This window comes from Pungitius pungitius, chromosome 13, assembly GCF_949316345.1.
Source record: "Pungitius pungitius chromosome 13, fPunPun2.1, whole genome shotgun sequence".
Taxonomy (NCBI): Eukaryota; Metazoa; Chordata; class Actinopteri; order Perciformes; family Gasterosteidae; genus Pungitius; species Pungitius pungitius.
This window is the reverse complement of record NC_084912.1, coordinates 12,005,687-12,022,382: the sequence shown is the minus strand read 5'-3', so window position 1 is coordinate 12,022,382 and position 16,696 is coordinate 12,005,687. Positions and strand designations below refer to the sequence as shown.

The following is a 16,696-nucleotide window of genomic DNA, read 5'->3' as shown; positions in this document are numbered from 1 at the left end:
TGCACCTGTGCTCAGACCAACATAGCAGCACATTGCAATGTGGCTCTGGGATTTGACTGCATTAGATCCCCTTACTCAATCCTCTTGTTGTAACTTTTACCTTTGGTTGCCTATGTTCAGACTGCTTCTTCTATTTGTTTGTGTTGTCGTCCTAATTTCCTTTTGATATGGATGTGGATAAGTAAAGATTAAAAAGACTGCATCCGGATATTTTGATAATATCCACAGTGGTATTTGTGCAGTTGATGGCATGTTTAATAAGAAAATGATTGTGTTCAAGTAAGAATGAGCTTTCATAATAATAATTCTTGCACTTCGGTGAGCAATTATACAGTTTTCTCACGGAGGAAGAACTACTTTTATCCAGTACCTGAAGTCTCTCCGGGTCTGTTTTGTTTTCTTCTTTCGGAGGGTTGAAGTCTGGAGGAGGTGGGTGATTTGTTGTTCTGCTTGGCTGGCCATAGACATGTATTGTCTGGGCCATGTTCGGGTGGCAGAGTGGCTCCCTTCATGGCCCCAGTGTGACAAAGCTGTCTCTACATGAAGGTGACCCTCTTTCTCTCTCCGGATCTTCCACTCTTCCCGGCCTGCCTGGCAGCTACTGTGGGCGACATGGTCTATTAAGCACCTTAAGGATGACCACAGCCTCAAGCACTCAAACAATATACCCTTTCTCCTTCATTCCCCTGTGCGTCTTAAATGCTGAATGTATGGGTGTGCAAATCTGAGTAGAAGTTTTCTTTGTTTCTCTGTACTTTCATTTTTGTGGAAAGGAGTTCAACTTGTATCCAGCTAGTGTCTGAGGGGATGTTTTGATTAGGCCTGGATGCTTGGTCAAATAAATCTCATGTGGGATATTTAGAAAAGGCAATCCTTCAGAAGGCTTTTAGACTTTTAGAATAAATCCACTAACGTTCTTATGTTTCAAAGCACTGCTTTACAGTCTCACACACCATATCCTGCACTGCGGTGTAAAAGTGACAGGACTACTTGAAGATGGCAACACCCTTTGGGGAGCACTCCTACCAACACTTTCACATCTGTTGATCCTCAATACCGCTGTACCCGCCACCAAGTCTCCTACGTGACAAGGCAGGTGTTTTGTGTGCTCTTCCCTTGAGGGTGCCAAGCAGCGACTGAGATTCAGATGGCAGCAGCTGGGCTTGGTGTGGGTACATTTTCAGATGAGGGAACATGCAGTGACAACGGAAGAGATCTGGCATCCTCGCAGCAGTTCATCTCATCACCTCTGTGCAGTGTTTGGATCTGGTGCCCGTTGGGAGCCTGTGACCTCTTGTTGTACTTTACACTAAACAAGCACTTATTTGATATGAGTTCTGGCGTGCTTATTCAACTATTTCAGGAATACGAGAGTGACTTGTTAATGTAGAAATAGTATTTGATGCCTCAGGACATACAATTATTTTTTAATCCACGATGTAACTCAAATTTTTCTGAATTTGAATTTAGTGGATGGAAGGATGAAGTAAAAGGTGGCTTGATAGTGTTATGATCATGTATGAAGGAGCACATTTAGCAAAGGAATAACCACGTCTTCTTATGTTCATAACTTCAAAGTATAGCTCAAGAGCAGTAAGCCACGCTGACTGAGACAAGAAAGCACTCAAACAGGCATTTGTTCTTCTGACATTCCTTGTCACCTTACGTAAGACACGTCTGCATTAGTGGATTCACTATTAGTGTGTATTAATTGTAAAACGGAGATGCAAGCTTATATTGTTCCAGAACAGCACGGCTAAAAGCTCATCAAAGAAAAGTGCACAAACCTGAAATGTGCGTCCGCATTGTCCCCTTTGAAGGGCCTTTTCATATGGAGACAAAGAGATACAAGGCCCTTCGTTTTTGCCGTAGGTGTGAATATCATTAGACCCACTGTGAGTGCAGTAAATGCGAGGAAGGAGCAGCAGCCTTTGCCCATGAGACAATGAAACACACATGGAAATGAGCCGACAGAATGACTAATAGCTTCCAGTTTGAACCATGCGCCCATCTCAGCAAAATGCATGTTCTCTTTAAGTGAGCCATTATATGCTTATCAATGAGCCGGCTTCTCCTCTGATCTCTCTTTAGAGTTGAGCATTTTGCACCCAAAAAAAGGAAGCCCCTTGGAGAAAGCGTTGGTTTGCATGTTCTCTGCTGGGATGCCCAATATAAGGATGAAAGAAATACAAAAGATTCTGTCAGTCCCTGTGTTCCTCCTAGCCCTAATCCTTCTTCCCGAGTGTGCCTGCCACACCATCATCAGAGCTCCGATCAAAGTGTGTGAGGAAGGCCCACGGGTCTGCACGGAGGGAGAGCTCACCATTTTTCCATTGAAAACCAATTCTTTGACTAAATTAAGCTATGCATTGCATCAAACGTCTTACTTTATTTGACAACTCTTGGGGCAGTCTTCACATCTAAAGGGCCAGTTGACTAAAAACATTTAATCTCATTTATGTCTAGAACATGCAATTTAGTGTTTACAGTAAATACATTTGTCTACCTGCCCACAGTACTGCAAGCTGTATTACTTAATCGGCACCACACTGGTATATACTTAAATTGAAAAACGCTGTTTTGTCACGATAATACGGCCCTGGCCTTGACCTCTGATCTGGCTATTGTTAATTAGTCTTGCCCTTACCTCTGGGAAAGCTCAGATTTATGGCTCTACGCGTTGGGGGAGCTTTAAAGTGAAAGTGCGCTGCCTGGGCCTACTCTACCCCGGACTATCCGGACGACCAGGCCTCCCTCCCCTTAAAGTTCTTGTATACATGGAGATTCTTTTAATGCATAAATGGTTACTTTGTCATACTTAAATCAACAGTTAGGCCTCAAATAGGCTGAGGAATCCTGACATTAATGTATTAAAAAGTACATTTTCTCATGTCAAACTTTTTTCTATACTTTGCAATCCTAGGCCTGTGTAATCACTAAAATAATGCACCCAGACTCCAAAGGGATACTTGGACATTTTGGGATTATTTACCAATTTGCAGAGCATTACACACAGCAAGAAGATCAATATCAATTTCATCACTGCACGTTTAGCACATACACCAGCCACGTGTTTAGCTTACTCTAGCACAAATATTGGCAGCAAAGGAAAATATCGAGTCTCCAACAGACGTTAAACAAAAGCCTTCAAGTTCTCAGCCTGGGTGCTCTATTTCTTTCGCGTGCTCATTCATCTGGTCCTTGTCTTAGTTGGCTCAGAAACAAGCTGCATGTCGCACAGCATTGGATTAAAGTTCACTCCAGCATACTGTATCTATGACTGGAGTTGTGCAATTGGCATCAGCTATCACCAGTTTTGGAGAACTTGATGAAGGAAAAAGCCCTGCTTTTGTTTTGTGGATTTCAACTCCTCCATTCAATATCCACTTGATAAAAACATTACAAGCTTTACATTTCTGTCTAATTATTAGTAATGCACAAAGCCACTTAAGAAATCAGAAGAATACAATGTATATTTTGGTAAACGTATAATTGCAAAATGTGTTCTTCTGGTTCAATAATAATGATGTACTCACTGTGCCTCCAAGAGGTCACTACGCCTGCACAGAGAGCTCCATACGATGTGTATTTAATGAGGTTGGGTCTCATAACAAATGTTACATTTTATTTCGTATGTAGTGCTTTGGGAAATGTGGTTATAGCCTATTTTATCATCTATTATGATTGTGTACAGATCTCCGATCTATATTATATTACCCAACTTCTTTCATTCTAAACAAGTATACATTGAATATAAAACTCCGAGAACAATATGTTATGGTGTCTCTAAGTCATTTAAAATCAACAACCTGGTAAATTCCTGAAGTGTGTGTAAACAAACTAATATTCTCTGCAGGATATCTATTTAACGATCTTGTATCTGGATGTGGTGCTGCAGTCAGCCTTCACAGGCTGTGAACAGATACGACGGAGGGAATGGCGTGGAGGTTTTTGGGAGTTCATATCATACATATAGATTTGTGCACTCATATCCAAACTCCTGATGTCAGGAAACAATCATTTCCTTCATTGACAGCCTCTCCTGTGTTCCTGGGGATCATTGTGCTGCAGCTCAGAATAATCTCTACTTTCATATAAACCACAATCATTTAAACAACCCAGCCGGCCACATGTACTTTCTATGTTTTACTTAGGCACTAAGGCACGAGAGGCCGTACTGTCCAATAATGTAAGTTTGGGTTGTTGTTAGGCCCGACTATGAATAGTAAGTAAATAGCTGCCTTTCAGCACAAAATAGTGTTAGCCACCACACGTTGTGTATCGCATTTCCGTAGAGAAAAATAGTCCCCGTAGGTGCATGTAAACAGCATTGGGTCCCCCCCCCCTCTCATTCATTCACATCGCTCACGGCGTCCACCTTAATTGTCCTGTTGCGAAAGCTCGCTTTGTCCGAAATCGATCATTTGTGTTGTTTCCAGTCTTTTTTCGATCGCCACCGAGCTAAAAACTGAGATGTCACCTAACGGTACCTGAATAATGCACACCCCGTGACTCACTCTCGACCAATCAGAACGCTGGATTTCATCAACAACCTATTGTAACTTCTTATACAGACTCCTCTGTAACCCCTGCACAATCATCCTACACATATTACCTAAATACTAGCAAACCCCTAACCACATAGTGCTCATCAAACTGTAAATATTTTAAATGATGCAGGGCCACAGAGTGACGAGCGGTTTTAATCATCAGACATCTATGTTCCCGTTAGATGTCGGCGGTGGCTGCTTGGTAGCTCTGTTCAAACAACATTGGTCAGTATAAGGAAGCCAGCGAGGCTTTGGTCACAGAATGTGGGCTGTGTATAGCTTTTTATTTCTACGTTTACTGACGGCAGCGATATGTATGCAACGTGTAGCATGATTTTTGTCTCGCATCAGTCCTGACACAAAGACAGAGGCCATCTCTTTATCGGAGTGCCGTCCTGTCACCTCAAAGTTCAGAGCGAGGCGTCTGCTTTGAAGCCCATTTTGATATGATGCGTTTGAAAAATATTGAAGGAGGCCTTGAAATGGAAATAAAAACGTCTAATTAGTAGACTTGCATTGGAAGAGTACCAAAGGCTATTGCTTTCACATTGCAAAAACAGAAAACCCTTTCCTCCCCCTTTCTCCAATTAAATGTGCTGTAAAAGTTGATTTCTGAACAGAAATCTAATGTATTAAGTAAAACACTAGCTGGTTAATATTTTACTTTGTTAGTATTTAATGTAACTACTTTGGACACATCTGATCTTGTGGTACAAATTGTGAGCTATATTTCAAGATTATTGATAAATCTAATCTCTTGGCTCCCTGTGCTTCTAATCTCTACTGAGACAGTTTGACAAGGGATATGGATATTTGGAAATCCACATATGCTCTGGTTGTACTTTGCATTTGCGGCATACATGGCAAAGCTTGAATCTCTCGCTCCATTTCATCTTCAGCATTCAGAGGCATTCTCACTTTGTGATACCTTATGAAACAGGCGTTTGATGGATTCAACAGAATCCTCCTATCGCTGCTTTGATCATTTCTATATGCCCACCTGTAATTTAGGCTTCCAAAATGCAAATGATTTAAAATGCTACACACCATGTGTTTGCATCTCTTAAGTACTCAATGGAATAATCACAGGCTTTGCAGATCCTGAGGCATATTGAAAGATGTGTCTCCTACACTGCTGAGAGTTGAGGTTCAAATATTCGAATCAAACATTTTGCTTGGAATCAACAACGATACAGTTTTTTCCATCATTTCACCGTTTTTTATGCTTACATCTCAGAATGAATTTAAAACGCTTCATACACGTTATATTGTCACCGCTCTTGTTATAAATTCAATACAAATTCATTAGACCATTGAGGACTACTGTCTGGGTGATGGTGTTAATTAAAGTAAAGTTCAAATCTTTAAAGGAAGCGGATATATGATCAAAATAATTGGGAAATAATTCAAGCTTTTAAACAAAAGATACATTCGTCTCACTAATGGCTCATTGGTAGATGTCGGGTAATTGCTATTTTTCACTATTCATTCCATCAGGCAGTTTCATCGTCAATTGTTTCTTGATTGACAGGTCAAATTATGACCTTCCATTTACAATTAATTGCCACTGCAATTCCTCCAATATCCAAAACAGTGAGGCTTCTCAAAAAAATATGAAAATAACAACCTGTCTCAAATAGCGTGGTTCAACTAAGTCGATCAAAAGTCCCATTATCCAGCTCAAATTAATGAGGTGATTGATGTGTGGCTATCTCGGTTCCACAAAGGCTGATCCACGCTCAAAATGTCTCGTTAATTTCATCCAGATGTCAGTCATCAGGATAATCGTGCGCGTAGAGTCGATCACCGAAATCAGAATTTTTTTTAACGATACAACGGCAAACGGTCTTTTTCCTCCGCTGACGAGCAGGAGACGATCGCATAATAATATGTAACTTTGAATCATTTCTGTCGGATGAATTGAACGTATCTTTTACGTTGTTCATTCTGTACGTCCATCACAGTCTCTCCATAAATCATAAAATCTTTGCAAAAACTGACACCGCCCTCCTGCGTGGTCTACAAGCCCGAAAAAGTATCAGAGTTAAATGCGCAAGTTGTGGGAAAAGGTGTGTAGATGACCATATAGATCTATGAGTTTTATTATGTGTGTGAATCTGTGTATGAGCAAATCAGTATACATATTAATTGTTCATAATCAGACATTTGATCAATTGAAATAGGAAACATCCAGAAGTTTATTAGGCGGCAAATAAACCAACGGAACTTTACAAAGAGCATGACATGCAGCAGCTTTCCAGATGTTCTCTGGAGCGCAAGACAGACATGTACAGTATGAGAGACCGTATGAGACAGTGTGTGAGACACCAGAGAGTGTGAGACACTGACTTTTTTTTCCGAACTAATCCAGCTGGCTCGAATGAACCTGCGCAGGTTCAAGTTTTTTATATGTGTTGCTATGGCGACTTACCCAAACCTGCTTCGGGGAACCAAAAAGACTGATCTACGTCAACTTATCCTGAATATTATCCGTTAACCACGTACGAAGAACGGGCCCTGGTTCCCTCTTGAGTGGAGGTAACTAAAGGCCCAGTGATTCTGAGGCAAGTCTATTACAGTCTGAGGCTCTTTCTCCACTGCACAACATCACAGATCAGCCCGCAGAGTCGTTGTGGTTTCAGCCACCAGTGGTCCGCTGATCTAATCAATACGTTCTACTTAAAAAAGCATCTGACCGTGAAGCATGCCTACAGCTGTATAGAGTAACGGTGCAGTGGAGTAGTACGTTTTGTTATTGAGTTTAACTGACCTGTTGGCCGCCTACTCATTTTAATGATGTCACTCATGTGTGGGTCACGCAGAGGTCAGTCAGTTTGCTGGACCACTGTGAATTATTTTCTTCAGTCTTCGCCTTACAGTTGCTCAGTGGTCAGTGATATAATTTCATTGGAACGGGAGTACTCTTATATAAATATGAGCAGGCGTCTGGTTTTATGGGCTCTGAGTTCAGAGGACCATCATCTCATTGCTGTTTTAAACGATTTGTCTTTCAGTGTCACCAGAGAACCTCATGGTCATAAAAATAAATGAAATTGAGTTTTCTACCCAAAACTGGACAATCAATGTAGTGGTTTGCACTTTATCTAGTATATATGTCGGTAAAAAGTTTCTTCTAGTTCTCAATATAATGACCATATTGAAGAAAAAACCTCTTAGTGTAGCTGTACGCTGTGGCTTTGTGCTTTAGGGCCAACTGTGCTTCATCAAGCATACAGCTGGTCATGGACCAATGAATCAAGCAGCCATCAGCTCAGTAGCTGCTTGTATTTGCTCCACTGGTCTGCCCTATCCACAGGGTTCAGCATTTACACCTTTTTGTCAGCCCATTCGACTCAACCCCTGGCTGCATGTGCATATGTGGGATAAGCAAAATCAGAGAACAACAGTAGCTGCATTAAGGCCAAACAATATGGTGAACAACTGATATTGGCTTTTTTTAAATCGCAATCACGAGTCATTATTTATTGAACTGTGCACATTACAGATATATCACTTGATAGTTGACATGCACAACGCACTCTAATCTTTTGATTAGTATAATCTAATAAACCTCACATTTGATTACAAAAGATCATATTTAGATGGCTGTCATATTTCATCAATACATTTATAGCTACGAGGTGAACACTGCATCCCTTTCACTGTTTGCTGCAGACTCGCACAAAATGTTAGATACATTTTGTTGTCAACCACAACCTTGCGTTATGGATTATTTACGTTTCTGTTGTCCAGGCTGTCATTTATTTCCCTCCGTATGAGTCACCTACTGGTGCTTCGGGGACAGGATTTACTTAGTGGTGGCCAATTTTCATACTTTGTTGCTGACGGAGAGGATAAGAATGTTCTGTTGCTGTTGTTTACTCAGGTTCTCTATCGGCAAAGATGCATGAAAACATCTTATCCTTGATAAGCTGTGTTTCCCAGTATTATGGTAAGTGAGACCCTGCATGTAAACAGAGCCAGTGGTGCTGACTCCTTAATGGACACTCAGATGGTGATAATAGATATATTTGATGAGGGAAGATATAAAAATGGTGATGGGACTCGGGTCATTAAGCCCCAGGTTCCTCACCCTCTGCATTCCTCCATCCTCTATTTAGCATAAGGACACTTAAACAAACAGCTCTCGTATTAGAATAGAGGGTGGTAATATGCAGAACAAAGGGGTGTTAACGTGTCATGTTTGAATATCCTGATTTGTTACCGTGACATGTGTCTCCCAGCAGCAGCAGGTGGCTGAGTCAGACAGGCGGGTTTTACCTGCTTAAAGCATTACAGAAGTCAACAAAGAGGATTCTCCTGGTTTCATGTTCTGATGTGGATACGGATGTAAGCCTCCTACTGTACTGGCAACAGCGGTGAATTATAATAAACCTGTGGTCGTATTTGCACAAGGTCCCCCTTCGCTGCTGTGATTTATAAGCAGAGCTTCCCTCCGCAAACAGGCTTGGAGGCTTCAAGCTACGGGGGCAGCACCCTGTGTCCAGCGCTATTTACTCAGCCAGCCGAGACCAGGTGCTCCCCCGGCAGCCACATAGGTTTCTCGCCGGTTCCTGTCTGCTCATGAGAAGGCGCTAGGTACTGCAGGGCTTTTTGCCACAGGTTGAGTCATCTTTACCGTGTAATTTCCTGCTGCTTAACAAATGACCGGAAGCTGCAGGCTACCGTGCCCTCAGTGGAATGCAAGAGACCTACTTGTATGAGCACTGACTTTGCAAAACTCAGACACCCTCAGGAGTGAATAAATCATTTAATAAGTGGTGGTGGTTGTGGAAATTCAACCAATCTGAATAGTTGGATATCAGTGTAAATACATGGTGATTATAGTTAGCACTTAATGAGAAAGATGCAAACGTGTAACAGAAGTTTAGTTTTTCCAGCAAAGACAACTTTAGCCACTCTGTGCTGGAGTTAATATGCTGTGGACTAAATAAGTGTGCAGAGATTCTGAGAGGGAAGGTGCTCCACTTTAAGTGATGTGATAGATTAGGGAGGAGCCCTAGCAACAGAATAATTTCCCTGGTGACCAATTTCTGAACCCTCCCTAAGCAAAGAAAATCAGCAACAAGCCAACATGTCAGGCAAAGCCTCATGCCAGGGCGCATGCGAACATGCTGACTCACTGCTAATGAGCAGCCAGAAGTAAAAGAATATCATAAAACACAAATCATAGGTCACATATCCCGCTGACTGTCCTAATTAAAACCGGACCTTATACAATGTAAGCGAGGGTATGTATGTGGTATGTACACTAACAACTATCAAAATAGCTTCCACGGTGGCCCAGAATTGACCCGAAAGAAGAACAATAATTAAGTGCAGCTATTCTTAAATTGTTGCATGCAATGGCTGCTTCTGAAATTGTCTGTAGAACTTTATTACATTCACTTGTAGCTTTCTTCACTTTTTTGTGGCTTTAACAAACCAACATTTATTGAGGGCAGACCGTATAAACTCATCCACTGTGCACAGGAATAGATGCTATGGACAGAGGTGCTCCCTCAGTAAACATTCTCCTCTCACTTACATTGACTTCGGGAAAGTTTAAGATCATCAAAAAGCTGAAGCTTTTAATGATTTTCACAAAATTCATGGTAGCTAATAAATAATATTACAGCATGTTGATATTTGCAGATATTGATCATTTGTCAAGTTGATTATTTGTGCAAATCTTAGTGTAATTTATCGCACTGTGTGTCTTGATAATAGATTAAACAAGTCTTGTCTGGAAAGATGGTCTCCAGGCTTTACAGTTTTATTGGATATCTACGTCTTTTCACTTTGAACTGTCCTTTAAACAAATTAGTGACATGTGCGTGTGCCACAAGGGTTTTGTCTACTCTCTACTGCACGCCATTACGTAAATGCACCATGGATTTCCACACCAGAAAGATCAATAACCTTTTCCTCGATTAGAAAGGGAGATAATAACAAAGATTAATTCAGGTGATTACGCAGATGCTATGTCAGTGCCACAGATGTGTTAAGGTGTAGTTGCCATCTGAGCAGAAGTTCAAGTTGAGGGGACCGACATCACCACCTTTTCAGCTGGGTGACGATAATGAGGCCTCCGCTAAGACCGGCTGGAGGCAGTGACAGGAAATAAGGCTCTTCTCGTCTAAAGATTCAAACTGGTTGACTCCCTCCTTGTTATTACATGGCTTCAATAGATTCCCCCTGCGGAAGTAAATCTTGACTCCTTTTTCTATTGATTGTTGCCAAATGTAGAATTGGCCTAATTCAACTATTGAGATGTTCCTGCCAATGGGCACGAAGCATTGAATTTAATTGTGCGCTTGTTTATTTTGACAACGATACATTTAAACGGAACATCCGGCGTGCACCTAATTATGATTTTTTTTCTGCTACCATTGGTATATTTGACCGTTTTGTGATTTCAGTCCCCATATGTGCCATGGACAGCACTTGGCACCGGACTAAAAATGTCCCTGCTTCTCCACGCTTCATCATCTGTGGTTTGTGTCAGACCCAGACAGTCATCTGGAAAGGTCAGAGCTTCGGTAAAAGATTTAAATCATCCTACAGAAGGAAGATTCACCTTGACAGGCGGAACCTGAAAGCGGGTAAATAAGAGCACGAACAGAGGCTCATTCCTCTCCGCATAAGGACAAAAAGTCAATTTCATTTCAAAGCATAGGTTGTGCTGCTTTAGCGAAAAGGGTCTAAATATTTCATCAGTTTGTTGATGAATTATTTACTTTTTTTTATTATCTCAGTTGAAAAGACTCTTCAGAGTAGAGCCCTGACTTGTTTGTATAAATCTTACGAGCAGAAATGTAATATTTTTATTAATTTATCTTTCAGATCCATTAATTGTGTTTTCAGTTCTAAAATGAATTTATTTTGGCACTTCCGCTAACAGCAACTTGACAGTGTCAGTGTGGCAAGATAAACTGTTGGGCTTCGTTTTAGCACGGGGAGAACTTGACATATTCAACAGATTCTTGTTTTTTGTCGTGCCATATTTCTCCAGTTGTGAGTTGCTGGTGGACATTTTCCTGTCATTATGTTAATGTGGTGGGCACGCCTTTTGATGAATGCAGGAACTAAAGCACATATTCAGCATCTTTTGAGGAGAAATTGGACCTTTGAAAAAATCTCTACTGTTTATTAATAGACTTAATGAATATGAAATAGGGAAGATTACAGAAAGCCCTATGCATCATAGTACATAAAAGTAAAGAATAATGTAACTATTGTCAGCCATAAAGTCATGCTTTAATAATTTATCCACTGCAAAGGACTACAAAGCAAGAACTATTACAAGGTGGTTACTTTTTATGACCTTCTTGTAAATTTCATAAATACTTTGAGTTTGGTTTGAGCTCTTAAGCGTCTGAAAATATTCATCATATGTATTTTGATTCTCTGCATGTCGGTTTTGTTTTGTGTATATGTGGCCAGCTGCTTTTAGTGCTTGGTGGGATATGATTGCTTTCTGCTATTCATCTAAATGCGGCAACATTGGAATGAAATTAGCTGAAAAGCCTCCGGCTGTGATGTCCTTGTTGTCATTGAGACCGAGCTGAGTTTGCATCAACTTTGGAATGATAGCTGTCTATTGAGATATTTAAATTTAAGAAATACATCAAAAGGCTAAAACTAAAATGTGTGTGAGAAGCACACTCTGCCACAGCATGTGTGTGCATGAGTGTGTGTGTGCGTGCTTGTGTTTGGGCTGAAGGTGACCGAGGATCAATTGACACGATTGTCTACACGTATCTTTGAGGTCACATGGGTCTGACTCACCGATGCCTCAAGCAACATATGTGAATATCACTGTCATGAAATTCAAATAGGAGCATTAAGTCCTAGTTGGGCCATCATGATCACTGGTGCAACAAAGACATGATAAGATTACCACAGCACATCAGCCTCTTTAAGGCAGCGGTGTGATAGTGATATGCAATCTAATGTGTGAATGTGTTCATGTCCACGATGAATTTAATGTGTCTGTTTATTGCAGTCAAGAGGAAATAACATTATGTGTGTGTTAGTTCTGTATTAGCATCGCAGGGATTTGTGCAAATGGTACAGTAAATTGCTCCTCTTGGGAATAACAAGTGACGCAGTAGAGGTAATCAACGAACATACAGAGGTAAACAGTTGGTGGGCTTCGGTGGATACAGTTTAATGAGATTTCAGTCATTTTTTACCATCTTCTGTATGTGAATATGTTTGAACTTTGTCTTCCTCTGTTTTTGTCTCCACAGGCCTTCCCATGTATATCCACAGGCATCTATGGTAAGCTCAAACCTTCTCATTCTGTTTTAGATTGTGCTTTATGTACATACTATATAGCTAGATATTAAATATTATCTTACCAGTCTGCACACACAAGCGTATTCCTAGGGTCTTAGCAACCTAAGGGTAGCTAGTATTTGGTCGCTCACGGAAGCGAAAACTGAGTGTGTACTGGTAGCTGGAGAGTTGGTAGTTCCCCTCCTGGACATGTGAGCAAGGCACTAGGACCCTAAGTTCTTCACTTGCTGTGCCTATTATTCTGACCCATCTACAAGTTTGTTGTGTGTGTGTGTGTGTGTGTGTGTGTATGAGTAAGAGTCAATGAAGAAAAGTGCAAAAATGAATTGCCCAAAGGGGACAAATTGAACTGTATTATACTAAAATGTCTACATCGAGCGGAGGGGGGTAGAGAACATAATTTGTTGACACATACCAAAAAAGTTATCCTTCCTCCACATAAAACACAAGCTAGCATGAGGTGAACAGAATTTAGAATCCGAACAACCCTTGTGCTCCCTCGTGGGACGAGGCCCGATCTGCAGCAAGGCATTGCTGGCGAAGAGCTTGTGTGCTAATTAGACTTAAACAAAGTCACATTGAAAACATGCCCGACATGGCGATACAAACAGTCTTTGAAGTTCTGACGGCAAATGATGCAGAGGATGCTGGAGTTTATATAATATAGTAAACTGCCTCTGCTGAGAAGACATCATTATTCACTTTCATTATTCTCACTCTTTTGTCTCCAGTATACACAATTCATTGGATTTGCACACATTTGCACTCTAATAATAGGGGAGAGGGTGCCAAATATATAAGGGTTCCAAACATGGTAATTTTCATTCAGAGTCAGAGCAGTATACCAATCTATAAAAGCAGTCTCCGCTATTTGTGCAAGATATATTTGCTTTGAATAATTTAAAATGACCAAGATCAATTTTTAGTCAACCACAGTTATTTTACAATTGTTTAACTGTTAAACCTTATCAAGGACAATTGTTTGAGAAATATTCTCTATAGATGTATTAAATGCTGTGATCACTCTCGATCATATTGCAGCCACAGCAAGCCCACTTTAAGAGACAGGGTGCTCCCTGTGGTGCAAACACTGTTCCCACAACATGTTGCACCGCACAGTACTATACAAGGATGATGATGCAATTGGGCGCCATGTGAAACAAATTCAAAGAGAATGTTTGCTGTGCTTATTCCACCACATCAGGCGTCAATATGATTGTGGTTTCTCAAACTTTTATAACTGTGATAAGGTAAAGACACCAGACATCATTCTGACTAACAAGCATTCTACACTGTTTGAAGAAACACACATTTAAAAAACTGCAATCAACATGGCTGGGAGTGTGCTTTAGGGTCATGGAAGCCTGGAAACCTCATGTAGGATTTACTTATTCATCAAAAGTACTTCACTGCATTTTAAAGTACAATCATTTATCAGCTTCAGAAAAGCCTCTTTGCAGCATTTGAATTACTGAATACCTTACACTGTTCTCAGAAATGTCCCAACTAAGTGATGCAATCGTTTATCAACACACAACATACACTTACTGATCAGAAAATCACTGATTCTAGAATGCTACTTAATGCTTACTGAACCAGCAATAAACACACAGTGAGATTGTGACTCCCTTTAAACTATTTTATTTTGTCTTTTATTAATTAAATCTAATTACAGTTCACTTCAGTTTAACAACACATATCAAATCCCCACACAGCTGCAGGTCTGTACGTAAATAACAAGTGGACACATTTAAATGTCCATGCACGTGGAAGGCTTGAAGATACAGCAGAGCTTACACAGACTTATTGACTCGTTGTAGTCTAACTTTGTAGTGACTTAAAAACCAACCTCAGTAAAAGTATATTTATACACTTTTATATATTTAAATATAAGAATACAATCAAGAATGCCAGGTGATGTGTCTATTTTCAGAATGGATTTGTGGCATTTTGGATCTCTATTGAAACGACACAGGCCCATACATTCATGGGGGAGAAGGTCACTGTTTGTACTCGACACTGTTGATCAGGGCGCTGCCTGTTGTTGTTTGCTCTGGTGCCCTGCGCCGCTATAAGAGCCTGTCATAGCGCTCCGCCAGACACCCCCCCCCCCCGGCTTCAAAGGGTCGGCTGTGCAGAGCCAAGCACGGAGCAAAGGGGGATTAAACAGCCGGTTCAATAAATGGCTTAGCGCTTCCCATAACTGCATCTGCTCTGAACAATACCGCTGATTAAGACTCAAGATCTTCACAAAGCAGAGGTCAAATAGGAGAGGGACTTTCAAAGGAACTGAAGTATAGTACCGTACTGGTGTGTCTGTATGAGTCCTCCCTCTGCCCCTTGAGCACTGCCATGTTGTGAAAGGGGCCGTGCTCGCTTGTCAGGAGTTTGGACGTTTTTCTGTACATTTCAAATAACCTTTAGGTCAACTTCTATCTCAACAATGTAAACAAAAGCTGTTTAGTGTGAGAGGCACATCACCTCGACCTGTCTCCATCTCTGTGTCTCTATCGCTCTGTCCCTGTAGAATACTCTGGGATCTATATTTTAATATGTGCACACTGTCATCCACCCACTCACAAACATGTGCTCGACCCGTTTTCACGCACTGTTGTGGAAAAATAAATCCTCTGCCGACAACATTGTGACAGAGAGGAATCAGGAACAAGTTATCCAAGGCCCTTGTGGGGAGAAAAATAGATTTGTCAGGAAAGCTAATGCTAATTGACACTCTCGCTCACGCCTCCATATTCCGGGAGACTCAGTCACCATTGACAGATGATGGCAAAACAGGGAGGTTGGGTGTAGCAGGGGTGCGCTGGGTGTGCCTCAGACGCCTGGAAAGAAAAATGAGGGCTCACGCTGCGGTGACAGTCCAATCCTTCAGTCCGGCCCATTAGCCACAACAGAATTTCGGCTAGAATAGTGTGTCGGAGGTACCACCCATAAACAAACTGGTGCCCACAGTGGGCTACAGGGTCACCCAGCATGGTAGAGGTTATTAAGTGCTGCTGCTGTTTGCACATCAATCATAGCCATGTGACCCCAGTTTAAATGGATTATTCCTTCCAAAGAGGAGACACCTTTCAATGTCTTACAAGATCATTGCCATGCGTCCAACTACTAAGACTAAGAGAGGTCGTGTTCTCTTTTTGAATCACTTCCTCTTCCATAACTTCTCACGTCCCTTGTGGGGTTTTTTTCCCTCCCCCTCACGTCATTCTCACTCACGTGCTCTCACACAGGCTGAAATCAAGCAAAGCAACGTACATTAAAATTTTGAGATGCATTGTGGACAATTTAACCTTGTGCAGATCACATCTACTCTGGGACTTAAAGAGCACCTTCTGAAAGCCTTGCAATGAGCTCTAGAGTCTAGAAGGTGTCTGCTGAGACCCATCTAACAGAACAGAACTGATCAAAAGCAAGGACCTGAACATACAGCCTATTACTTGATGCCGTGGCACACATGCATTTCTAACCCTATCCAACCAATCAGAGGCCCACACCACGCTCTGGACCAGTATCTCCCTCCTCACTGCTCACCCTCCACCTTTGGCTCCTCCGTTTCTGTGACAGATCTGAGGATTGTTGATAGAGGATTTTTTGGACTGACTGGTGGCTGTGGGAGATATGCGGATGTAATCCAGCCAGGCTCTACTGGTATGTCCACGCTGCCATTCTACCGCACTGTCCAGATCAAAGGTGTCGAGCGGGTGAAAATAAATTCCTCCATCTCGCATCCTACTGCGGCTCTCTTAATCCCTGTCAAGGATTAGGAAGGCTGGAGACATTTGTGGCCCCTTATCTCCCCACGGTGACGGCTCGCTGCTAGCCTTTAA

The 16,696-nt window shown here is 41.5% G+C and overlaps 1 protein-coding gene across 3 annotated transcripts in view; it reads left to right on the top strand.

Annotated features, from left to right (window-relative positions):
* The window catches only part of macrod2 (mono-ADP ribosylhydrolase 2), a 343,095-nt gene that overhangs the window by 249,127 nt on the left and 77,272 nt on the right, over positions 1-16,696 (top strand). For all 3 annotated transcript variants that reach the window (XM_037466486.2, XM_037466487.2, XM_062566512.1), the window contains one exon: positions 12,806-12,836. In XM_037466486.2, coding sequence (XP_037322383.2) covers positions 12,806-12,836 — 31 coding nt within the window. The remainder of the gene's footprint in view (positions 1-12,805; positions 12,837-16,696) is intronic.